At 49.6% G+C, this 26668-nt stretch overlaps 1 protein-coding gene across 29 annotated transcripts in view; it reads right to left on the reverse strand.

Annotated features, from left to right (window-relative positions):
* NRXN2 (neurexin 2) overlaps positions 1-26668 on the reverse strand; it is a 355283-nt gene that overhangs the window by 241580 nt on the left and 87035 nt on the right. For 21 of the 29 annotated variants that reach the window (XM_081173998.1, XM_081174002.1, XM_081173997.1 and 18 more), the window contains one exon: positions 5860-5889. The exons of the other annotated variants lie outside the window; for them this stretch is intronic. In XM_081173998.1, coding sequence (XP_081030124.1) covers positions 5860-5889 — 30 coding nt within the window. The remainder of the gene's footprint in view (positions 1-5859; positions 5890-26668) is intronic. 29 annotated transcript variants of the gene reach the window in all.

A 26668-nucleotide genomic window follows, 5' to 3' on the forward strand; every position in this document is an offset into this window, starting at 1 on the left:
GGAGAATGGGGAATGGGGATGCAAGAAGGGGTGGTGGGGGAAGTCCGGGAAAGTGGTTAAGAAAATAAGGTTTTAAAATTATATGTGTTTTTTGTGTGTAGTGTTGACATGTATGTTTATGTTTTGTTTGTCTTAAAAAAATGAGAAAATCCTAATAAAAATTTATTTAAAAAAAATAATAGAATTTCGAGGATCATTGTGGGCTGGGGTAGGGACCTGCTGGAGCGCCAGCCCCCTAGCAGGGCTCCCGCAGGACAGCCTCTTGCCCTGGGCCTCCCCTGCAATGCTGGTTGGACAAGTTTGAGCAGCTGCCATTTTAAATTTCCCACAATGCCCTTGAGCGACACTGGGGCATGGAGCAAAATTTAAAATGGTGGCTCTTTGGCCGCTTGGCGCTGCTGCCCGGAGAAGGCCCATCAGCAGAGGAAGCCCCAAGCCCTCCTGTAGCTGGTGCCCCTGGAAAGCCAGGACAGTTAGAGGGAAGCCTCTGGCTTCATTACTCGACAAAAGAGGACCCCATTTATGTGATTTCCGTCGTGAGAGATATCCCAGGGTCACTGACGTATTTGGAAAACAAACAAGGAAACATTCGAACATAAAACTAAAGTTAATCCATCTAAAACAATTGCAACCATCTGCTAAGTCACATGTGCCAGGATGGCAGCTCACTCCTGAGGCCCCCATCCTTCAGGATCTCACAGATATCCTTCATTTATAGCTTTCTGGCTATGCAGGCTGAGGTTGAGAGTAGCTGGAGCCAGAACAACACCTGACCAAGGCGGTTCTCCTCCCCTGTCCTGGAGAGTCACCCAAAGCCACACCTGGTTATTATCCAGAGAAATACTATGTTTCCTCCAATAGGGCTGACTTCCTGCATCAAGGGTGCTATCCATAATTCGGCTCAATGTGGATGGTGAGCCCCTTGTGCCTCTTTTAATTCCTCCATGTCTGTGTGGGGTTCCCCTCCAACTGCTGCTGTCCCACACTTTCTCTCCCCTAATTCTGGAGAGTCCCTGTGCCATTGTTTCCCAAACTTACAATAATCATGTACCCCTTCTCGGTAAAAGATAATTTGGGGGTAGTTTTAATAATACTGTTTTATCTTTGAATTGTTTTCTGCAGGTAAATATAAGTATGATGAAGTAAAATATATATATATATATATTTAATGCCGTGTAGCCTTTGAAACCTACACTTTGGAAAACAGTGCCTTATGCAATTGATGTAGCTCTCCAATTTGGATTTTCAGAGCAAAGGCAACCTCCAGCTTTAGGGAGGAAAATATGTGGGGCACCAGTAGCTGGAGCAGACCACTACATGGATGAGGGGGAATTAAAAGGGGCACTAGGGGGGCACCATCCACATTAAGCCAAGATATGGATGGGCATGGCACCTGGTATCCTACTTGTGGCAGAGGCCTTTGACCTTGCACCTTTGACATGGTAGCACCAAGATGACCAGTGAGGCCGTACACACCATCCCATCTTCAGACTTAGGATTCTGCACCGAGTCTCAGTGGTATGTTTTCTGGCAGCCTCAGTGCAGCCTTGTGTGTTTGTGTTTGTGGGCATGTATGTATCTATCTATCATCTATACTACTACTAATAATAATAATTTATTATTTATACCCCGCCCATCTGCCTGGGTTTCCCCAGCCACTCTGGACGGCTTCCAACAAAATATTAAAATACAATAGTCCATCAAACAGTAAAAGTTTCCCTAAACAGGGCTACCTTCTGATGTCTTCTAAAAGTCTGATAGTTGTTTTTCTCTTTGACATCTGGTGGGAGGGCGTTCCACAGGGCAAGTGCCACTACTGAGAAGGCCCTCTGCCTGGTTCCCTGTAACTTGGCTTCCCGCAGCGAGGGAACCGCCAGAAGGCCCTCGGCGCTGGACCTCAGTGTCCGGGCAGAATGATGTGGGTGGAGACGCTCCTTCAGGTATACTGGACTGAGGCCGTTTAGGGCTCTAAAGGTCAGCACCAACACTTTAAATTGTGGGTCGGAAACGTACTGGGAGCCAATGTAGGTCTTTCAAGACCGGTGTTATGTGGTCTCGGTGGCCGCTCCCAGTCACCGGTCTAGCTGCTGCATTCTGGATTAGTTGTGGTTTCTGGTAGCCCCACACAGAGCGCATTGCAGTAGTCCAAGCGAGAGATAACTAGAGCATGCACTGCTCTGGCGAGACTTTCCACGGGCAGATAGGGTCTCAGCCTGTGTACCAGATGGAGATGGTAAACAGCTGTCCTGGACAGAGAATTGACCTGCGCCTCCATGGACAACTGTGAGTCCAAAATGACTCCTAGGCTGTGCACCTGGTCCTTCAGGGGCACAGTTACCCCATTCAGGAGCAGGGAGTCCTCCACACTTGCCTGCCTCCTGTCCCCCCAAAACAGTACTTCTGTCTTGCCTGTCTGTCTGTCTGTCTGTCTGTCTGTCTGTCTATCTATCTATCGGCACTTAGCCTGAACTAGAAATTGGGAATCAATTACTAGCTGAAGTGAGGCAGGCACACAGCATGATGAAGTTTAGGCATCTACTGAAGACATTTTTGTTCAGGAAGGCTTTCCCTGTGGTATGACTTGATCATTTATGGAAGATCAATTTTATATTTGATTAAATGCTTTTGTTGTTTTAAGAGCTTGTTGAATTGATTCTACTGCTTTCAGAGCTTGTGTTTCAGTGTTTTACTCTGTTTTTACCCTGTACACCACTGTGATGGCTTTATGCTTTGAAGCAGTCTATAAATTTAATAAAAAAACCAAACAAGCAACAACAAAAAACTTGATACTTCCCCGCAAAATGGGTCATATCAAAGTCACACAATACAATAAATCAGGATTGCTGGTTTATCATGGATTATGCGGCATCTGAAGCATCATTTGGTGCAGGCGCCCCAACCCCTCATTTGCTGGTGTAAGCACAAGAGCAAATTCAGGGAGCCATTGTGAAACTTGGCTTGAGACAGCATCCACACCTGGGATCCTGGTCTGTTTCTCTTCCAAGAAACCAGAATCTCTTGCCAGACTGAAACATGGTTTGCTGCTGGCTGCTGGATCCCGGCTCATTGGGAAGAAACAAGCACTGATCCTGAATTGGGGCACCACAGGAAACCATGCTTAACTGACCCTCCCTAGCTTGTTCCTCCCGTTCAAACCCTGGGAGGGGAGGAACAGGAGAGATCCAGCCATGTGCACAGCTCATTCCCAAGCCACCATGATAAGCCAGCAACTCTGGTTTATCACTATGCCGAGGTGATGGGCATTGTGGTTCAACAGGGCAGCCCAAGGGCAGCTAAAGGGTACTTAAAAAGGAAACTATTTTTGGCAAGACTTTTCTGGCCCATAAATCCCGTTACGTTAGGGTTGTCCAGTTGATCCCTGCATCATCCAGATCCCCAAAGCGGACCAGGACATCACACCTCTCAGTCAAACGTGGTTCAAAGAAGGGCACATGTGTGCAGGGATGTGGTGGCAGCTTCCAGGGTCAGCTCCTGGTCTGAAGGTGGCCTTGGCCAAAGAAACCTCTAGTGGACCCCATTCTACATCGGTACAGTGGTACCTCGGGTTAATAACTTAATTCGTTCTGGAGGTCTGTTCTTAACCTGAAACTGTTCTTAACCTGAAGCACCACTTTAGCTAATGGGGCCTCCTGCTGCTACTGCGCTGATGCACGATTTCTGTTCTCATCCTGAAGCAAAGTTCTTAACCCGAGGTAATATTTCTGGGTTAGCCGAGTCTGCAACCTGAAGCGTATGTAACCCGAGGTACCACTGTAACCCTGCCAAGAGCAGCAGTTGCACACTGGGCGCAGCCACCACCCAAATTCTCTACAATGCCCAAGAACAATGACAGTCACTATGGAATTTGTGAGAAATTAAAATGGTGTCCAGGCTGAGGTGCTTGGAGCCTCAAGCCAGGGCAAGCCTTGTCAGTCGTGGGCTCTGCCTAAGGATGACATGTGTCTGGGTGGCCCTGAGGTTGTTGAATCACCTTCTCTAGAGACCTGGCCCAAGCCATGGTGCTTTTCAGACTCCACTCCTGGGGCTTGGTTTCTATTTATTTTAAACATTTACCAAAAGGAAAGGGGGTATGGGCTGTCCCTCGTTCCTAGCACACCTGCATTATGGTTAATTGATATTACGGTTAATGTTTCGGAGTGTGAAGCCCACCCTGAAGCTTAACAACATTGCTGGCTTTCATTCGGAGGCTCCCTGACTCCAAACCACACTGGGCCAATGTAAGAAGAAGAGCAAGAGATCAAGGACAAAGCTGGTGTCATGCCAGATTGGGAAAGAACAGAGTCTGAGAACTGGGAGGTCATCTCAAAAAAATGTGGCACCTTCTGGATGGACTGCAACTTGTCTCCTCATTGGTGCTACCCTCGTGTCTCTTTAAGAAGTCTAACCTCCTTGGACCAACAAGCTTTTCCACAGCCAGCAAAGAGTGCTTTAATGCGAGCACTATGGCTGGTTGACTGCTCAGTTGCCCCTCTCTGGTATTCAACCTTGGGTTTTCTAGATAGTCCAAACTACATTTCCCATTGGGTTAAGCTGGCTGTTCATGATGGGAATTGTAGTCCAACACCATCAAGAGTAGCCCAACACTGTTTAAGAGCGATAAATGTGGCTCTCCAGACATTGCTGGAATCCAACTCCCATCAACCCCACAAACCAGCATGGGTTAGGGGTGATGATGGGAGTTGGGCTCCAGCCACATCTGGAGGGCAACTGTGGGTTTCTCACTTCCCATCCCTTTAGAGCATGATGGTCACACAACAGCCTTGAGCTACTATTGACCACCACTGATAAAAAAAAATGGGAGTGAGGATGACAACTTCTGGGCAGAGAGCTGCCTCTCCTCTGGAGCAGAAGAGGAGTTGGCCTTTTTGAAACAGCCTCCTCCATGCACCCCTTGTGCATGGGGATATGAGCGTGGCCCATTCTTTTCTCATCAGAGAGGGGCGAACAAAGAGAGAAGCCTCCTGGTCCCCACAAAAGCAGCAAATGACAAGCAAAGCACTTCCCTGCTGGACTCCATCAGGCAGCCAACAAAGTTTAGGAGGTGCCAAGCCCGATTGGCACCTTTCAGCTGAGCAGAAGGAAGCCTCCTCTCTTTCAAACCAGGGTGACCCAACAAGGGGCTCCTCTCAGGCTCCCTCTCCCCAAAATGCTTGTTCCGAGGGAAGCCCACCCCAGTGGTGGCACCTGGGGCGGAATGCCCCCCGCCCCCCCTTCGTACACCCCTGGCCCACCCCCCTCACCGGGGGGTTTCCAATGCACTTGTTCAGATAGCAGGGCGGAAGGGGTGGGGAGGGCTGGATAAGGGCTGCAGCAAATTCCTGCCACACTTTAGCTGGCACATCCCAGACCCACTGCGCCATGGGTGAGGGATGCCAGTTTGTGCCCCCCAGCAGATGAATCCCCAAGAAGGCATCAGAAGCAATCAATGAAGCAAGCCCCACATGGGGCTTGTAATAATCAGATCACCAGCATAAGTCACACAGTTCATCAAAGCTCTGTAGCAGCGACGCAAGATTAAAGGCAGTTTCTTTGGCTTCCTCCCCGAAACATGTTTCCCCCCCTTTTCTTTTCTAATAAACATTCATGTATAAAACACAACCAAAACATTTTCTTTTCTTTTCCCAGCTGCATAAGCGAGAAATCGAGGCAATGTCAGAAACCAACACGGGATGATGAGATGGTTCAAGCAGATGATTGGAGGAGAAAAATCAGAGAGAGAAAGAGAGAGAGCGCAAAGGAGGGAGATGGAGAAGGAGATGGCAAAGGAGAGAGAGATGGAGAGAGGAAGAGGAGGAGGAAATCAAAAACTCATTTGTGGAAAGAAACTTAAGACCATACCTTGGCTGTTTAGCGTCAGGTGAGCTGGACCTTGAAGGGGAAGGAAAGAAAAAAAGAAAGAAAGAAAAAGACGAGTCATATAAACGCACGAAAAAAAGGAGGGTTTTCCCCTCTTTGCCACAATTTAAAAGCATTTTTTAACTTGTGACAGACATCCAGGCCCCCGGGAGATAGAGAAGGGGGAAGGTTTGAGGGTCGGATGCCGAAACAAACAGAAAGGAGAGAGGAGAAGAAACTCAAAATCCCGGACAGAGCCAGACAAAACCAAAGCAATAATAATAATCATAACAAGAGGGGAACAGGGGAAGAAAATAAAAGAAGTTTGGTTTCTTTGAGGATTAAAAAAAAAAGCATTTCGGGCAAACAGTCACATCGCCCAATGAGAGAAAATGCTTTTTTTTTCCTGGTTAAAAACAAGAAAAATGTGGGGGTGGGAGTGGGAGGGGGGAGAACCACGCAAACCAAGGCAGCCTTGAGGGGGGCGTGTGGCGTTTGCGGCCGGCAAGAATCAGGCGTGAGCGAAAACTGCTCCAGGAAGGAAAAGGGTTAGTGAAGCAAAACCAAGAGTCAACGGCTGGCCTCTCCTCCAACCGACCAGTTTCCCAAAGCAGGTCAGTGGGTATGAGTGGGTGCCTGGGGGCCCAACAGGAATACCCACCCCCTCCTTTCCCATTGTCCCAGGTGTCAATGAGACTGGGAGGAATTTCCCTTCAATAAAAAGCTTGCCCCACCATCTTGAAATTGCAACACATTTGATTGAGAGGAACTCTGCATGGAAACCACCAAGACCAGCACCCATCCCAGAGGAAGACAGAAGACAGGCCTAGGAATATTTGGGTGGAAATCTGTCGAGGAAGAACCACCAAAGCATGGGAAGCTCCTCCGAAGGGAGCCAGCCCACTCGTCCATGTACCTCAATATTACCTACTCTGACTGGCAGCATCGGCCCTCTAGGTCTTCAAGCTTGGGACATTCCCAGCCCTACCTGGAGATGCTTCTGTTGTGGACTGAACCCTTGAGACCTTCCGCATTGCAAAGCACACACTCTGCCACAGAGCTATGATGCTCCTCCCCAATCAGAGCAGAGCAGAATCCATACTTTACTGCCCTGGGAACACTCCCAGTGGTCGAAGGTGTGGGATGCACGTTTGTTCAATAAATAAGTAAGGCGTGCACTGAGAAGCTGAGAATGTTTCCCGACTGTAAGTTAGACGGAAAGGCTAAGGCAGGCCTGTCAACAGCCACTCATCTGGTTGCTTGTGGTGATTAAGCAATTGCCTCCAGGCGATCAGGCAGGGAAGTTTGTAGCAGCTTAGCACTGGTCTGTGCGCACAGGCAGGCTGCGCAGAATGACTGAAGTCCAGTAGCTGCTGAGGACTCCTTTGCAAGGCTGGGCTAAAGGAGGCTCTTAGGGGCAAACTCGTCGGCTGCGAGCAATTGTGAAAAGGCCCCCTTCTGCCCACAGGCACACATCCAGTGCAGATCAGAGTGCTGAACCCAGTGTGCATTGACTTTGCATGCAAGCAACCACCGCTGTCACCTTTGTGTGACAGATCAGAGTTACGCACACACACATGGCTGAGCGACCCAGAACTGACAATGAAGAAAGCAGAGTGGCGGAATCCAGCCCTGGGGCTTTCTCTTGCAATGACCCAAAGAACTTCCTGGTCCCTAGGACTGGCCCCTCATGTCCCCTGGGTCAAAGGACACAGCCCCACCTCTCTCCCTGGCCCTAGGCTGCAAACAGAGCTCCCTTGATGTCAGAGTGCCCTTGTTCCACAGGGCATGGGCAAGGACACAGACATACACACCAGCATCTATTCAGCAAGGCAAAGCAATATCCCCCCCCCCCAATGGCGTGAGCAACAAGGCCCCAACATGCAGAGTGACAAGGAGAAGGCAGGGCCGCTGCATGCCTTTCCCCGCATGGCCGAAGGCTGCATGTGGCATCAGAGTGAGGCAGCATTCCTATTCCTCCCATGCCACCCCTCTGCTGCCATTCATCACCACGTCAGCTCCAGACCCTGCGCTGGCAGCTGCTTCCGGAAAAAGCTCCCAATTTCATGCAAATGAGGAGTTCTCGCTCCCACCTCCAATGCAGACACACATCTGAGTCCTAATCAATCTGTCAAGCAGCTACAGGCCTAAAGTGGCTGGCACATTTGCCCCTTCCAGAGTCTCAAAGGCAAACATACAGGCAAGGATATAGGCAGTTGCAAAAACGTAGGTCCATCTAACTCAGTACCACCTGCACTGACAAGACAGTCCCAGAATCACAGAGGTGGAAGGAATCCCAAAAGTCATCTAGTCCAACCCTGCTGCAATGCCAGAATCACAGCTCATCTGATCACTGTTTAAAACCCTCCCATGAATCGGCCACCTTCCAAGGGAGTCCATTCCACTGCTGAACAGATCTTACTGTCAGAAAGCTCATTCGGAATCTCCTTTCTCGATGTTTGAATCCACTGGTTTGGGTCCTACCATCAGAATCAGTAGAAAGCACACACTGGAGGTTTCACCAGCTATGGCTGGTATGCCAGCTATGACCGTTCTTCACCATGGTGGTTCAAGCCCTGGTAACCTCAGTTATTTCAATGTGCTCCATGTGGAGCTGCCCATGCCCCAAACTCCAGCTGGGGCAAGCTGCTGCAGCCAGACTGCCGATGAGGACAGACCTCTCATCACAACATGTGTCCGAGGCTGCTTAAAAGCTTGCCCTCCCTGCCCAGACGCAACCAGGACACATTTAAGGGTCCATTATTCATTGAGAAGGCCTTTGTGAACTTGGTTCCGCTGGATCCCTTTATACTGCAGCCTGATCACTGAGGTCTTGCGGGGAGTTCGTGTTTATTAAAAAAACCACAACAAATCGGTTTACAAGAATAGTACACAAAGCCACATGATAAATGCCACATACAAAGTTTTTAAAAAGACATCCATTAACCACTGTGGAAATAAGTATTCTTCTTTGCATGCATAGGAATGGAAAAGCTTTCAGCAGGTGTTCAAAGTTTGGCACCCAAGGGTCTTGTTGAGGCTGTCTCTCTTTGGGTGCCGCCATGGTTCAGACACACAGCTCACATCTGCCAGGAGCCGTGCCTTCAGTACTGTGAACCTAGTTCTGTGGAACTCCCTCCCACTTCTAATAACACTCCCCTGTTGGACTTCAGGCTCTTGGTGAAGTCTGATTAAAAAATAATCCATAAAGCGCTTTAAGTAAGTTCCCCCCAGATTTTATTGTTAGTTTCAACTGAATACGTGCTGGACCCCTCTTGGACACCACTTAGAAAGTAGCACTATTCAGCAAATAATCAAACTACAAAAATTAGAATTCAAAGCAGCCCTCCACCTGCTCTCTCGGGAGTCAGGCATGCTGGCTCAAAAGCTCCTCTGCCCTCCTGCAGAGTTGGGGAACTGGTGTCTCTCCAGATCTTAAGGGACTCCAACTCCCATCAGCCACAGTCAGCATGACCAATGGGCAGTGCCTGTGGAAGTTGTGGTTCGACAATCTCTGAAGGGCCCCACAGGTTCTTCCACGCCCTAACCCACTCCTTGGACTAGAAGTGTCTGGGCCTGAAACCAGATGTGCAGAGGGTGGCAGTGGTTGTGGGGGAACACTCTGTTCAGAAGCAGTGTTTTGCACTTTCTGACATTAAAAGTGCTATGTGGGTTAAACGATAACTGGATGATGATGATGATGTGAACTGTAGTCTAATAGTATCTGGAGGACCACAGCTCACCCCCCTCATGGGCCTCCAAATTTACTTACTGTATTCCTTATTTAAATTATACTCAGTCCTTCCTCCCAAAAGAGCCCAGGGTGGGAAACAACAAGCAATAAAACAGCAAAGCCATAAAAAAATCCAATACCAACACAGACTGGGACCAAAATTACCAGCTAATGGTTAAGGATGTTGGGAGATGCAGCCCAGAGACACCTGGGGGAACCTCCCAGATCCCTCACCTCTGATCTAAACTATTTGACCACACCTGCAAAGGGTATACATAGGACCCAGGCTTCCTGGGAGTTCCCTGACCATCTCTACCCATCCATAGCAAGATATCTGTTTCCTCCCAAAAATTTGAGACTGGACTCAGGAGTCTTGAATCCTTCTCTCGGGTCCCTGAGAACCTTCAAAAGCTGGGGCTCAAGCACCAAGTCTGAAGGCCTCTGAGCAGAGAACTCTCACAAGAACATAAGCATATAAGATGAGCCTGCTATATCCAGCCAATGCCCCGTCCTGTCCAGCTTTCTGTTCTCCCAGGAGCCAACCAGATGCCTCAGTGGGAAACCCTCAAGGAGGATTCAAGCACCGTGACAATACAATGGGAAGAGCCACCCACAGAGGAAAAGCCTTCTGATTTGATGTTATGGTTTTATTATATTACTATTATTATTATTTATTTAATTTATATACTGCCCTATACCCAGGGGTCTCAGAGCAGTTCACAGAATAAAATCAAGATATAAAACCACAAAATACCTAATAAAAATCAAAACAGAAACCCAATACCCCCCCCAAAAAAACATATTTTAAAAGGGCATAGGATGTAAATTGGATCAAACAAATGCCTAGTTAAAGAGGAACATTTTTGCCTGGCGCCTAAAGGTGTATAATGAAGGTGCCAGGCAAACTTCCCTGGGGAGAGCATTCAACAGATGAGGAGCCACTGCAGAGAAGGCCCTTTCTTGTGCTGCCACCCTCCGGACCTTGCGAGGAGGACGCACATGAAGGAGGGCCTCAGAAGATGAACTCAGGGTCCGGGTAGCTTCATATGGAAAGAGGCGGTCCTTGAGGTATTGGGCCCAGAAACTAATTGGTAGCCAGTGCAGTCATACCAGGATCAGTGTAATATGCTCAAACTTTCTTACTCCGGTGAGCAACCTGGCCACTGAATTCTGCACCAGCTGAAATTTCTGAACCATCTTCAGAGGCAGCCCTACGTATAACGCATTGCCTCGCCTGCCTGCCTACGTATAACACATCTAACCTTGAGGTTACCAGAGCGTAGACAACAGTAGTTAGGCTATCCATGTCTAGATAGGGGTGTGGCTGTGTTGGAAGCTGCCCAGACAGAGTGGCTGGAGCAACCCAGCCAGACGGGCAGGGTATAAATAATAAAATTATTATGAATTTGCCTGATCCTTGTTTATAGTCATCCAAGTTAGTGGCCATCACTGTGGGAGAGAGTTCCACTGTTTAACTCTCTGGTGGGCTTGGAGGGGGTGTCTCATGCAAGTCCAGAAAACCCACTCAGGCCATTTTTTAAGAGCTTAGCTGCCAAGATCTATTAGTCATCATTTGCAGCCTAAATGAGGAGAGGCAAATTTTGTGTGCCATTCCCTGGCAGTGGGTAGATGCTTCTCCAGTCACAAGCAACTAGTCCTGGGTTTGGGGGAAAGAGAAGGGATTTGGATCATTCTCTCCCTCCCCACTTTCGTGTGCACAAGGAAGGAAAGGGTGCAAATGCAATATCCAGGCTAGTGGTTCAGGCTATATCATTCCCGCATCCTTCTTTCCACATCCGAAGGTGGAAGATGTCATACTCCAGACAAGATAGGAGGAGGAGAGCTTCCTTCCTGCTTACTCCCACCAACCCATTGGCGGCTGGCGCCACCTCCACACCATGACCTGAGAGCACAGGCATCCAGAATGGCGCTGGACCAACAGAGGACCTGGCACAGGTGGTCCCACAGGGTGAGGTGGGGGGCAAGGAGAAGGCAGGAACTGGTGCTTGGAAGGTGCAGCAAGGGTTATAAACTGTGGGCACTAGCCGGGCAGGGGGAGTGTTGTGCCATGTGGATGGGCTTCAGGCAGCCAAGCACAGATTAACTCCAGATTAATCTGGAGGGCACAAGGGCAAGTAAAGATGTATACAAGCAGAAACATGACTGCAGAAGGCATCACTTGCTGGAACTCCCTGCCTGTCCTGCCTCCCCAAAGCAGAGGGTGGCTAGATGAACTTGTGAGCATGTTGATGGGTGAGTGGCTAGTTTAGGGAGGGGGCAGTATTCCTAGCTCTTGCTAGAGGAGGTTTGGAAGGCAGGTTTGCCTTATCTAGAGTTGGGGGGCACTGGGTGAGGCCCTGGCCTTTTCCCTTCTTCTGCTTCTTCTCCTCCTCCCAAGCCCTGTCAAGCGCCTGAGAGCTGCAAAGAGAAGGGGAGAAGGAGGCTAGGCACATTAGGATGCTGCTCTCTCCTCCCGTTGCCATGGAGACCACTCCAATGATCCCTCAGGCATGACGGAGGCAGCCATATTGTTCTGACTGCTGCAGCCCCCCCCCCCCCACTTCTTTCCTGGATCCCATTAACAAACTAGAATAGTCTCTGGGCAGTTTGTCGGAAGGAGGTGGGGTCCTTGTAGCTGGATAAAAATGGAAGAGGGGTGCTCTCCGATTCAGCTTGCAGCAGAGGATACATGAATGCATGCACCTGTTCTCTCACCTTTCTCTCCCCATCCTCTCTTTCTCCCTTCCTTCCTCCCTCCCTCCCTCCCTCCCACACACACTGCTAGTGGTGCACTACCTGCCCCACAGGCCCCACACAATCTTCCCTTCTTTCCCCACACACATATCTTTGAGCAATGCACAATCACACGTGCATACCCACCTACATGTGGGTGGGAAGACTAAATCCCAGAGGGGAAGCTGTGAAGTCTGGCAGGCATACCTCATCCTATTCCTCCAAGCCGGGGAAAGAGAGGAGACAACCCAGGAAGACGAACAGTCTAGTTCAGGGGTAGGCAACCTAAGGCCCATGGGCCGGATCCGGCCCAATTGCCTTCTCAATAAGGCCCGCGGACGGTCCGGGAATCAGTGTGTTTTTACATGAGTAGAATGTGTCCTTTTATTTAAAATGCATCTCTGGGTTATTTGTGGGGCATAGGAATTTGTTCATCCCCCCCCCTTCAAAATATAGTCCACATGGTCTGAGCGACAGTGGACCAGCCCACAGATGAAAAAGGTTGCTGACCCCTGGTCTAGCTCCCTTGAGCAGAGACACCCCTGCACACACAAAGCACCTTTTGGGTCCTTACGGTCCATCCTTCGCAAGGCCCTTCAGCACACACAAGGATGCAAAGCAGGAGAAGGCGCACAGCACACAGCACAAACCTTTCCCTTGCACACCTGCCGTGCAATATTTCAGGACAGAAACCCATCGCACGCATGCACATGCGTATCTTTCCTAACTGCAATCCCTGCCTTGCACACCCAGCCCATGTACCAGCTTTGATACAGCCCTGCTTGCACAGCGTGCTTCACTCTAGTCTGACAAGGAAGGTGCACACCCACACCCCACGTGAAATACCTCCCTCAAGGTGTGACATTTCACACAGGTGTGCGTAATAATTGACACATCATAAGCACGGGGAACCTTGTGGGCAGGTGCCGGGTCACACCCAACACAGAGGGGATTTGGACTTGCAGGGTGGGGGCTCCCTCCTTCTCTTCCTAAAATGTAGTAAACCAGCTCTGCTACACGGGGGGCGGGGGTGGGATTCGGCTGTGTAGTATCCCAGATGCCTTAAATGCACCCCCCCCCATGCTGGACTGCAAACCATCTCTACCACTGCCTTCTCCAGACACCACCAGGGTACTCAAAAACTCTGCCGCAGTTCCAACAACACAGATTCACCCATACATGCTTCCCTGGCTCTTCCTTAGTTCCAAAGTCCCTGTTGCTCAAGCTATGGCATAGAGCTCTACAGAGCACACAATTCCAGGGCGAGGCAGGATCCTGAAGCAGGTTCTGCCTTCCCCTTCAGTCTCTACAAACTGAGTACCTCCACTCCGGCATAGGAGCTCACAAAAGAGGTTTTATGGAGGATGCATGGGTGTAGCAAGGGGGCAGACAGCTGCCCTCCCCATCAAGTAAATAAATAAAAATACTTAACTGACAAACCAATCATGTTGCAGATAGCTCGGTTCTGCCCTCCAACATAAACACCCATGTGGGGGTGACTATATTCCTGCCACCTTATTCTTGCAAACTTTCCTAAACAAGCCCTGCACACCTGGTTTAAATTTTAAAAACCCACCATGGCAAAAAAAAAACAACCACTACCAGCCACCCCAAATCACAAGAGTAATGAATATGCTGCTCAGCTGGCCCAAGGTGCGCCCCCAATACCCCTTGCAGTGCTGCCTTATCTGGGGGTGTTGCCATAAGGACAGGGTCTGAAACAGGAGGCAGCCCCTGCCCAGGTGACACTGGACACATGTAAATCACATCCCAGAGAACTCTTGCCATTGGCTGCAGTCTGCCTCTATCTGCTTATCACTGACCCATTGGCTACGATGCACAGGATAGTGCCCTTTATTTGCATACTAATGTTTCCTTGGACTGGAGGCAACACTGGGGTTATGAGTGGGGGAGAAAGCAGGATGTGTGGATGTGGACTTATGTCCCGCACTCAGCATCAAACCTATCTAACCAGTTCCTTAACCACAAACCCATTAACCTGGCTTAGCATTCCAAATACACTGAAAAGGAGAGAGCGGAAACACCACAAAGGCCAGCTGCCCAGGACAAAGTCACACCCATCTGATGCATGGTTTTCTGCAATAACAGCCTCCTAATTGCACAATCCTCACCGTTGCTGTCTGGACTCCATCCCTTCATATGCACCCAGAAACATGCACTGAAGCAGGGACATGGGGGCCCGGGAATAATCAACTTGTGCTCCTCAGCAGGGCTGCTCTGAATTAAGGCAGATTTTCCAATGACACCAATTCCCCATCAGACACCCTACACTGAAAAATAAGGCAGAAGAGCACAAAGGGTGCTTTGCTCCTTGCTTACACCCATATCTGTGGCAGTTGCTCCCCAGAAAACTTTGTCTACTATACAGGGCCTGGCAGGACAATCCAGAGGCCCATGCAAATCCAACTCAGTGACTCTTATACCAGTGCCACCATGATTATCCTGGAAGCTCCCTTTCTATTCCAGCTGCCTTGTTAAGACTTGCACTCTCAGAACTGGTACCTCTCGAACCCAGCCCTGCAGGGCAGACTTTCAGGACTGACAGCTGTTAACTCCGAGTGAAAACAGGACAACTGCATGGAATTATTGCTTGGGTGCTTCTGGGTTAGGGGGGCGGGGCCTACACTCTCCACATCCCAATTCTTCACTAAATATTAGGAAGAACTTATTGATGGTAGGAGCTGTCCGACTGTGGAATAGACATTCTCAGAAGGTGACGGACTCCCCTTCATTGGAGGTTTCTAAACAGAGATAGTATGGCGATCTGCCAGAGATACTTTAGTTGAGATTCCTGCATTGCAGGGTCAGACTAGATGACTCTTGGGGATCCCTTCCAACTCTACAATTCTAGGATCGTACAGTGTGCTGGGCACAGGCCATGGCTCATGCTTGTCCTTACCAGCAACAAACTCTTGGTATGAGCTTTCGTGTGCATGCACACTTCTTCAGATACACTGAAACAGAAGTTGCCAGATCCTTCTATATAGTGAGAAGGTGGGGAGGGGTGTTACTCAGAAGGGTGGTGGGAATGGGAGATTGGCAGATAGCTGAGATGAACCTGTTGACGATGACCAAGATCACTGTGGCCAAGCTGTCTCGGCCTATGTATGGCCATAGCTGTCTTACCAATGGAAGCTGGGGAAAGCACTGCTAGCCTGCCCCCCCCCCCCCGGACACCTGTGCCTCAAAGGACAAAGGTGGATTGAGAGTATCCCCCAGGCTATGTACCAGTTCCTTCGGAGGGAGCGCAGCCCCATTCGGAACAGGTAACTGACCTATCTCTGGGACACAAGAACCACTCACCCACAGGGCCTCCATCTTGCCAGGGTTTACCAATTCAGAAGCTATGGAGAAACAGAGGTATCTGTCACCAGCATACTGATGACATGCTGCTCCACATCGCCTGATGACCACTCTCAATGGCTTGATATAGATGCTAAACAGATCTTCAAAAACCCCGCTGTGAGGTTTGTTTTACAATCAAGCTGTGTATACATTTTATGAGGACTAGGAAGATCTGCTGAAAAGTATGTCGATCCACTGCCCTGCCTGGAAAATAGTGTAGAATGAGACAAACCTACTGGCCTTCGGCCTTATGTGGTTAAAAAATGAATAAATAAATCCACAGCAAAGCAGCAATAAACTCTGCACAAACTGCTCCTTCAGCTGGGCAACTCAGTGGAGTCAAAGCAGAGCCAGGCTCAGATTGGCAGTTGTGTTCATTGCTATAGTGTCAAACTGGAGACGTGTACTTGAAAGCGAGTGTGTGTCTGCTGGAATCAGCAGGATGGCCTGCTCCGTTCCCTCTGCCACAGGATTCTGTAGTGTCTGCAGAATCAAGCTGCCAACCCATTTTTAAGAGAGTGTTTCTCGGTGGTCTCTCTCAGACTCAGGGTTTGTCCACGCTTCTGCTTGTCCTGTACCTAGAAAGCATCCGTCAGAGTGCCTTTGCCTTTGCCCCGTTGCTTTCCCCCGGAAAACCTGTGGTATAGCGTTAAATCAGAAGAAATAGTAATCTGCAGAAAACCCAAATGCCACTTGGTTTCTGGGAAGAAGGGAAATGGTGGGGCAAGTGGAAGTGTGGCTGAGCCTTCAGTCCGGGCGTAAGGATTGGACTGGTCAATCAGAAAGGCCTGACTAGGAGAGATGGAGGAGTTTAGTGAGCACCAAAAGGAATCAATAAATTAGTTGTAGTTCTCTGGACTGGGCTCACTAACTGGATCCTCTCATACCCGGCTGAAGTTCTCTCTCTGCAGCTCACGGGTAGGCAAGGGGGCAGAGGGGGCTGGGGGAGAAGGAAAATGGCGAGTGTAGCACTCTTCCAAGACAGCAAAAAATTAAAACAGACCTGTTTTCATTGGTGAAAGATTGGACCCTGAGTGCGTTGAGAGTGTGTGCACCACAGCATCAAGGAACAAGGTCAAATTGTTCGCAGAGGCGCCAAATTAAAAGAACACTCCTACCACCCTCGCTTGCTTCTAAGCCCTAAAATGCCAGTGTCAAGAGGCTCATGAGTGCAATTGTAGTGCTCAGAAGTAAAAGCAGAACCAGACTGTCTGTGGAGACAGAGAACTGCAACGTTTGCACCCATTGTCATGTGCCACCACTGCCTGGGTGGCACTCCGGCAGCTGGAGAAGGAGGAATCGGGGAGGGGGCAGAGATAGAATCATAGAATGGTAGAGCTGGAAAAGACCCCGAGGGTCATCTAGTCCCAACCCCCTGCAATGTAGACATCTCAACTAAAGCATCCAGATAGGCCTGAGGCCCCAAAACAGAAGCACTTTAAAGGTTATTTGCCCAGATGCGATACAGCATTACCTGTACAAAGATGACCGTGGAAGAAACTGAGCACCTTCTGCCCTTCATTAAGCATTTAAGAGCTTAATGAATATACACACCTTAATGCCACTCATTTCCCCGTCCCATTTTTGCAACTGCACAACTTGCCCCACTAAAACACGCGCACACACACACACACCCTGCTCTTCAACCAATTTGTCTGTGGGTATCAAATGGTTGGCCAGAACAGTTAAGGAAATCGTTAATCTGCTGCACTGGATGCTCTTGAGGATATAATCCAATTGTAAGCATAACCAGATGGCCCAGACATATTGCTGGGGCTCCCAAATTGGCTATTATTATTATTATTTTATGAATTGTCTTTTAGATACAGCTCAAGCGCATAATTTTGAAAACACCTAAAAATAGTTTTTAAAACAATGAGAGATAGGTGTAACCATCTGCAAATCCAAGTAAGCCGGGGGGGGGGGGGAATGCTGCCTGAAACCTCAGAGGACAAATGACTTCTGCCAATCCGTGCTGTGTCAGATGATGGATTGGTGGCCAGGCTGGGGCTAAGGCAGCTTCCTGCGTTTCCTAACGTGGAATCACCATGAATGACAACCCCAGACCTTGGAGAGACCTTTCTGGAGTGAGAACCCTACTGAAGACCCAGAGGCAGCCTGGAAAGGAGCCTGCACCTTGGGGAGCCAGTCACGGGCACCCTGCCAGGAGTTGCAAGAGGTCCAGTGGGCACTTTTTCCTGGTCGGCTTGCAGGAAGCTTTGCTGTAGGGGGGGGGTAAGTGCAAATACCCAGCCCCCTTCCACAGTGGATTACCAGCTACTCACTTCTGTGATAGTGGTGGTGGTGGAGGGGAGTTGTCATAATTTTTGCGCAGGCAGGGTTTGCTCAGGATAGTGCTTCTCATACTTTATAAGCTTGGGTCCTTCCCAAATCAATTTGTGGCATTGTGGCAGCAGGAATACAATCATCCCAATAAACAGGGGAGGGGGTAATGAGAAGGGACCCCAGGGATCACCTAACCCAGTGTTTCCAAACCTGGGTCTCCAGCTGTTGTTGGACTACAACTTCCATCATACCTATCTGTGTTCAGGGGTGATGGGAATTGTAGTTCAAAAACAGCTGGAGGCCCAAGTTTGGGAAACACTGATTCTAGTCGAATCCCTGATTCCTTATTTGATTTTAAATTGTACTCTTTTATTTCTTTGCTGCTTGCCACCCTGCCTTCTCTGGGAGGAAAGGTGGGATTCACACTTTATTCTGACAACATTTTCCCATTTTCCTGGTCCTGAGCTCTTCCTTGATCCCTAGCTCTCCCTCATTGTACTTGGGGCTTCAGGAGCAAGGGTGGCAGAAAGTGAGATGCAAAGCCCAGAGCGGGACCCACTGGGTTTCCTAGAAAGTTCTTTCTCCAAGGTCTACTCAGGAGAAAGGGAATCAGGTAGAGGAGGAGCTGGCAGTGACTATATAAGAACTCTCAAGTCTCCTCTGTAGAGTCAAACGTCAGTGATGGACAATAATAACAACTGGGTCCCAGTGATAGCCCACATGTGGGTATGGCTATGGGGTGGGCCCCCTATGCAGATCCAGCACTGGATCTGGCTCAGGCTGCCAATGGGAGCTCCATTTCTGCTTCCATCTTCCATGGGACAGCAGCTCCTGGGCCTGGACATTTGATATACCACCCAACAGCCTGGGTGGAGATGATTTATACCAATCCTAGTAAGCCTGAGACTCAGAACATTTTTATTCAAGAAGAGGCACTAGACAAGGTTCTCCTTTATCACCCCCATCATTTGCCTTCTCCACAGAGCCCTGGCTGAGGCCATTAGATCTTGGGAAGCACGAGAAACGGTTAAGACAGAGAGAGGAGGATGTAAAATTTACTTGACAATACGCTGACAATGTAGCCATCCTTTTACAAGACCCAATGAAGTCTGATGGGCAGCTTTTAAATCTGATATATGAATGCAACTGTATCTCAGCATACAGATTACATAGGATTGAGACGCGTTTAATGGCCTATAATCACAAAAAGGCCAAAGTGAAAGAAGATCTAACTTGATGTACAAGTTAAAAAATGCCATGGATGCCCTACAATTGACAATTCTCCCTAAAATTTTGTTTCTGTATGTACCACTGAGAGTGCTACCAAATATATCTGAAGAGTGGCAAATATGTTTCTAAATTTTGCATGGAATGGAAATAAAAAGTTTTTAGTTGTATTATTAGGATATTAAATTTTGACGCAGGGCAGGGAGGGGGAGCTATTGTAGTCTGCCTTGGACACCCTGTTATGTGGGGAAAGGTGATATATAAAACCCACAAATAATTTTAATAGTGTTGTTTTGTATTTTAATAACAGTTGCCTACTTTTTCATAGAGTGCTCTGTTTGCAGAGCTTGATTCGCTGGAGAACTGCATCGGGGTGAGCAGCAATTTTAACATTCTAATGTTGGGGGCAACTTCCTGATCTGTGAATGTTTTAGGGAAAACTTGGGGAGTTCCCACCCTGAGAGTTCACTGGTCAATGCAGGTGCAAACTGTTATGAAGCATAATATTGCCCCCTTGAATGACACCCTCTGGTTCCCACCCACTGCCTCAGGCTCCCACTGGCTCCCCCTTGCAGCAAAGTCAAAGGCGAGAGGAAGAAGAGGACGGGGGGGGGGGGCTCCAAACCTCCACCAGGCTGAACTACTCCAGCTGGCTTAGTCTGCCCAAACTCTGCCTGTCCGTGTAGGGGTGGAAGCTGAAGGACACAAGTGGCAGATCAGAAATACGGCAGAGGCCTTGCACTCAGCATTCGTCTCTCAAGAGATTCTCAGTGCACATTCACACGTGGAACCCCCCAGAGGAGGAGGAATGCGCCTGAAAGCCCACCCACCCCCAATTCCAGCCCCTACTCCTTGCACACAATACACCAAGGGGCAGAAGTCAGAATCAGTACCCAGGCATGGACTACTCCATCCATCCATCCATGCGCACACATGCATCCACACAAATGCGCATCCACATTGCTTATTGAAAGCAAATAGGCAGGCTGCATTTCCTCTAAGGGGGGGGGGCACACCCTCTTTCCATCTCAGGGGACAAGAAAGCTGAGCAGCTGGTCAAACTCCTCCTGGCTCTCTCCTTCTCCCCCCGCCCCACAGGCCCACCTTATACCCCTTTTCCTTTTTCCTCTACTTTTGTTCCAGGAAGTCACGACGTCAAGAGCAAGTCAAAGTCACCGCAGTGCCAGGCACCAAATCTTATCTTCCTGGTGCAGACGCTGCCTCTTGTCGCACGCAGAAGTGCTGGAAGGCTCAGGGACAGCCAGCCAAGCACACGTACACACGTACACACACACACACACACACACACACACACACACACTTGCACTTCAGCTGGCAACACACACCATAAGGAGGACTCAGTGGCAAAAGCTGTCACCTGGAAGAAGTTTGGGGTACAGTGCTTAATTTCTACTGCCAAGAGGTAGCATGCCCACCCCCACTGCAAAACCCCTTTCAAGCAAGAGTGGGGTCTAAGTGCCATCAGAGACAATGGCAAGTAGGATGTGGGGGGGGGGGGGATAATCCAGCTCAAGTTGAATGATTCATTTTGGCATGTAAAACATAACGAATCATGGACATTTAGTAAGCCAGAAAACAACAGGCAGGAATAACAAGAGTGCCTCTAAGCATGTACAGAGTGCGGTTCCCCTTTCCCTTCATACAGACGAGAAGCAATTACGGTCTTCAGGCAGAGAGAAGCGACCCCTAGGAGTTGGCCCACTGGAGGTATGGCAGGTGAATAAACAGGGTGGGGGAACGTGTGCAGAGGAGGCCGGGAAATTAAGCCTTATGGAGAACATCAAGGGAGTTGGAGATATTTAGCTTGGAGAAGAAGAATAGAATGGAGTCCTAGAATTGTAGAGTTGGAAGACAGCCAGGGGCTTATCTAGTCCAGTGTTTCCTATGCTGGGGCCATATGGCTCCCCTGGGGGAACCCAGGCTATTCCAAGAGGGCCACAGGTGAAAATCACGTAAATGGGGGGGGGGGAGAACGTGGCCAGGGGGCTACAGAGGGAAGTGAGAAGTGAAATAAAAACAAGTCATTTTAAAAATTATGATCAGCTGGCTATCTGCTTGGCCAATCACAAGCGGGTAAGGGAGCTGCCTAGTGCTCCTTGTTGCCACATGCCTTTTCTTGGAGCAGTCCTGGTTTATTTCCAGCAAGAGAGGGCGATTGCTGAGGCTCCCGTTTTGACCAGTAGTGCTGGGCCTGGTGGCAGCCTGGGCCTGACTCTGCAAGGGACGGGGTGAAATCTACCCCAGCGCCTAGCCAAGCAGGGTCATCTGGTGCTACTGACTCTCATCTAGTAAATAACTAAGAGTCTACTCAGAAGAAAGCCACACTAAGTTCAGTGGGCTTTATTCCCAGGTGAGGGTGTGTGGATCTATAGTGTTTTATCTAGGCAGCCAAGGCTCCTCCAGATGACAAGAACTTTTCGCACCAGGTCAGTGAGGACCACTTGCTTTTTAAAATTCTCCCGCTCCCTGTGCACCTTTTGGATTGTATCAGTAGGTTTCCCTCTCTGTGTCAAATAACTGGGGTCAAATAAGTGTTTACTTTTTATAATACAGTGGTACCTCGGGTTAAGCACTTAATTCGTTCCGGAGGTCCGTACTTAACCTGAAACTGTTCTTAACCTGAAGCACCACTTTAGCTAATGGGGCCTCCTGCTGCCACCGCACCGCCAGAGCCCGATTTCTGTTCTTATCCTGAAGCAAAGTTCTTAACCTGAAGAACTATTTCTGGGTTAGCGGAGTCCGTAACCTGAAGTGTATGTAACCTGGAGAGTATGTAACCCGAGGTACCACTGTACATGGAAGATGGTTCTCCCTCGGGGCATTCTGGACTCTCCTTCCTTGGAGATTTCTACAGAGACTGGATGGCCATCTGTCATGGATGCTTTAGCTCAGTGTTTCCCAACCGGTGTTCCGCGGCACACTAGTGTGCCGCGAGACGTTGCCTGGTGTGCCGTGGGAGGGAGGCGGGCAAGTCGGGCGGCGAGAGGCGGGGCGGCAGCGAGGAGAGGCCGTCCAGCGCGGGGCTCTCGCCGTCTGCCTGCCTGGCTGCCTGCGTGGCGCTGACGTCACGGGGCTGTAACGTGCCCCACATAGGCACACGCGGGGCGGCGAGCGAGCGAGCTCCCACATCCCATCGCCGCTCGCTTCAGCCGGCCTACTGGGCTGTCGCAGGTGGAAGGCCTGCGCATGCGCGAGGTTTTCGCGCCTTCGGGATTCCCTTCACGCCTTCCTCCTCCCGGGTCCTTGAGAGCGCGGGAAGCGGCAGCGCGAGACCGGCGTTGAGCCTGGTAGGTATTGCGCTTGCCAAGGCAGTCATTTGGGAAATGAAAACTTGCAAAGCAAGCAACCAGTTCAATCTGAAGTACGTGTATGCTTAATATCCTGTATCTGAAACCTGTTCTGCCCCCTCCCCCACACTTGGTGCCATTTTCATCTACACACGCAGCAGAGTAAGTTGACCCAGAATAGTACCAATTCAGATGGCAGATGGGAGAATGACAGTGCTGAATGCTTTCCCATGTAGAACAGTCCCTGCAAATAAAAACCTAGCATATTTGGAAGAGGGATGCTAGCCTAACCATTACCTTCTATGCTGTTACTATTTTTTTATTTTTTTTTTACATAAGTAAAAAGTGACCTTTCCCCATCTGGCATGGTGGTGTGCCTCGAGATTTTTTTCATGAAACAAGTGTGCCTTTGCCCAAAAAAGGTTGGGAAACACTGCTTTAGCTGAGTTTCCTACATTGCAAGGGGTTGCACTAGAAAGAGGGACCTTGGGGTCCCTTCCAGCTCTGTGATTCTATGTTTTTCTGCTTCCACAATATTTCAATATGTTCCTATCATTTTATGTAATTGTATTTTGTATAATGTATAAAAATTATAAATAAGGCATGTTCTGTTTACACACAAAACATTTAAATAGCTACCTTTCTACTAGTAGCACAGGGAGGGGGGCATGGGCATAGCCAGGATTTTTGTTGGGGGGCAGTTTTGGTAAGGAGGGCAGATTTGTAAAAATTTTGGTTGATTTTTACTTATTGGGGGAGCAGCTGCCTGTCTTGGCTACACCCATGGGGGGACACAGGAAGGAAACAAGGTCAGAAGGGGGCCACAGTCAGAAAAGGCTAGGAAGCACTGATCTAGTCCAACCCCCCTCAAAGCAGGAATTTCAACACTAGTCCACCATCCTATTTGAAACCATCCTGGACCCTGCTTAGCTTTGCAAACGTGCTGGAAGTTTTATTGCTGCACCACTAGGAGTGGTCAGACCCTACCTGGAGTCCTGTGACCAGTTCTGGGCACCGCAGCTAAAGGAGGATATTGACTAGCCGGAAGGTGTGCAGAGAAGGCCAACCAAGATGATCAAGGGCTCCGAAACCAGGCCTTATGAGGAATGGTTGAGGGAGCTAGGGATGTTTGGCCTGGAGAAGAGGAGACTGAGAGGTGACATGAGAGCCATCTTCAAATATCTGAAGGGCTGTCGCATGGCCTCGGCCTAGTATACCTGAAGGAGCGTCTCCACACCCCGCATTCTGCCCAGACGCTGAGATCCAGTGCTGAGGGCCTTCTGGCGGTTCCCTCAACACGAGAAGCAAAGCTACAGGGAACCAGGCAGAGGGCCTTCTCGGTAGTGGCGCCTGCCCTGTGGAATGCCTTCCCACCAGATGACAAATAGATAAACAATTACCTGACATTTAGAAAACATCTGAAGGCAGCCCTGTTCAGGGAAGTTTTTAATGTGTGACATTTTGATGTATTTTTAAGCAAAAAGCCACCCAGAGTGACTGGGGAAACCAGCCGGATGGGCTGGGTACAAATAAATTATTATTATTATTATTATTATTATTATTATTATTATTATTATTATTATTAAAGCCGGAGCAAGTCTGCTTACTGCTGCTCCAGAGGGGAGGAACCAAACCAATGGATTCAAATGACAAGGAAGGATATTCCGGCTAAACATTACAAAGAGCCTTCTGACCGTAAGAGCCATTCGACAGTGAAGAGGACTCCCTCGGAAGGGGGTAGACTCTCCTTCATTGGAGGCTTTCAAACAGACGTTGGATGGCCATTTGTCAGAGATTCACAGCTAGATTCCTGGATTGGAGAGGGTTGGACTAGATGACCATGGGGGGTCCCTTCCAACTCTACGATTCTATGACCCATCGTGCCCACCGCTGCCATGGCTGGGCCCAGCTCCTGATTAAAAATTGCTCTGTCTGGGTGAACAAGGGAGCCGGCAGGTTCCTTGGTGAGAGGAGTCAAGATGCCACCCCCAAGACAAGGGAGGAAGGCACAGTCTAGGAGATAAGCGGCGGGTGATGGAGTGCCAGACGCTGCCGTCGGCGGGTTTAATCTCAGGTCCCCTGCTCCAGGCAGCACGGAGGGTCATTTTTCTTGGAGATGGATGCTGGGCGCTGGCAGCAGCAATCTCCGCTCGGAGAGGCAAACAGGAGGCCTTTGCTGGAAGCCATGTGAAACCAGCAGCCTCTGGCCTCTCCAGAAAGGCTCCCACTAGCCACGAGGCCCCATTGCCCTTCCAGAGCTGTGGAGAGAACACAGGACTGCTGGTCCGCAAAGCTGAAACCAGGTTATGGGGCATCCTTCCAAAAGCTGCAGAGGCAGGGCAGCCCAGCAAAGAGGCAAAGTGAAGCAGCTGCCTCAGGGTGGGACAGATGAGGGGGCAGTGGATCTGACCCCTGAGGAACATGCCACTTGCTGCCTCCTCCACTGCCTGCCTGCTCCTCTCCAGCCTCCTTTTACACACACCTGGGCCGGCACATGGCAGAGGGTGTGCACACAGCACAGGTGGAGGCAGAGGAGGAAGCAGCATTTTCTGCCTTGCCTCTGGCGTCAAAACGTCCTGGGCAGGCAGGTATCTGGCATCCCCACCTTGTGTCAAACTCCTGAGAAACACCCACCTCTTCCACTCTTACCTGCCAGGCTACAAATGACAAGTTTCTCCCCAGCCCAACTGTTTGGGAGCAGGGGCAGAAACCAAGACTGTGGTTGTGAGACACATGAGGACGGGTGGATGGGAGAACTGGGCACCTTTTCTTTTATTTGGGGAAGAATCTGGTGTGCTCTGCATGCAGAAAGCCCCTGGATCAGTCCTCAGTAGCATCTCCAGGTGGAGCTAAGAAAGAGCACCAAATGTGACTGCCCATGGACCACTTGTTCTCAAGCAGACTTCTGTGGTCATTCTGAGTGCCCAGCCCAGAAGGGGATGATGCAACACAGAGGACCCTTCTGGAAGTGGCTGCTTTCCTGGAGGGCAGGAAATGGGGAGCAGGGGTCATCCCAAAGACTGCATCTAAATCACCCCATCCCTGTGAGCCGATGAAGAGGAGCGGGGAGTGTCCTATAGTGAGCTGAAACCAGCTGTCAGTGCTGGAGTCAGACGCAGGTCAGCAACTCAGGGAGCAGATATCTGTTGTCAATGAAGTTAGCTCTCTTTATTCAAGGAGACAAACATACAACTCGGCCTAGCGGTCTCCGCAACACTCCCAATAGGTCTTTCCCCTACGCAGCAGTTGCCAGGACTGAATGTCCCTGCCTTACACCCTTCCTAAGGCTCCTCCTCTCCCAGATGTTTCCCAAGCAGTCTCAAACTGCGTCTGCACACCTCTGGCCTCTGTTCTGCTCTGTGAGTTTTCAGAGAGGAGGGTGGGGGGAGCCTGCTGCAGTAGGAGAGGGAGAGTCCCCAGATTCTTGAGCAGCCTCTTGACTCCCCCATCCTCTGCTTCAGCCTCGGAGTCTGAGCTGCTCCCTGTCACCGGCTCTTCCTGCTCACTAAACCCTGTTGTCCCCTTGGCACCCAGCCCCTGCTCCCAATCTTCTCCCTCTGGTCTCTCCTTGGTGTCCCACCACCAATCCCCTGGCTCTGACTCTTCCTCCTCCGGGGTTTCCCTTGGGGGTTCCCTGGCTGGTGTCCAGCCAGACCCTGGCGCCAGCACCCTGATGGAGCAGAGGACTCAGGAGAAGTCAGCCCTTTTCTATGTGTGCATAGTGCAGAGAGAGATGTTGTACCACTTACACACATCGCCATTAGGAAGGAAACGCATCAACAAAGAAGAGGAGGAGGTCAGAAATTTGCAGAAAGTTTACATGTGCTAATGTATAGTTATAGATGCAATTTTGGAAATAAAGACTATAATTTAAATTGGAATACAGCGCATCTCACTTTGGTGGAGGAATTTAAAACTGTGACCAGGTGCGCGCTGTGTCCAGGTGGTCCTTTCAAGGATTTAGATTTAGACAGTCCTTCAAAAAGAGGACATTCCTCTGTAAAGCAGGACTGAAAGGAAAAGCAGTCAAGGGGCACTTCTAGACCTGTTTACCGAGCATTTTTTCAACACATAATGAAACCTGATAGATTGTTTCTGATAAAGTCAAGAAGGTTTGTGGCAAATACTTAGGGCATGTTGGAGCTGCAGCAAAATGTTG

The sequence above is a fragment of the Podarcis bocagei genome (assembly GCF_964188305.1).
Source record: "Podarcis bocagei genome assembly, chromosome: 16".
Classification (NCBI taxonomy): Eukaryota; Metazoa; Chordata; class Lepidosauria; order Squamata; family Lacertidae; genus Podarcis; species Podarcis bocagei.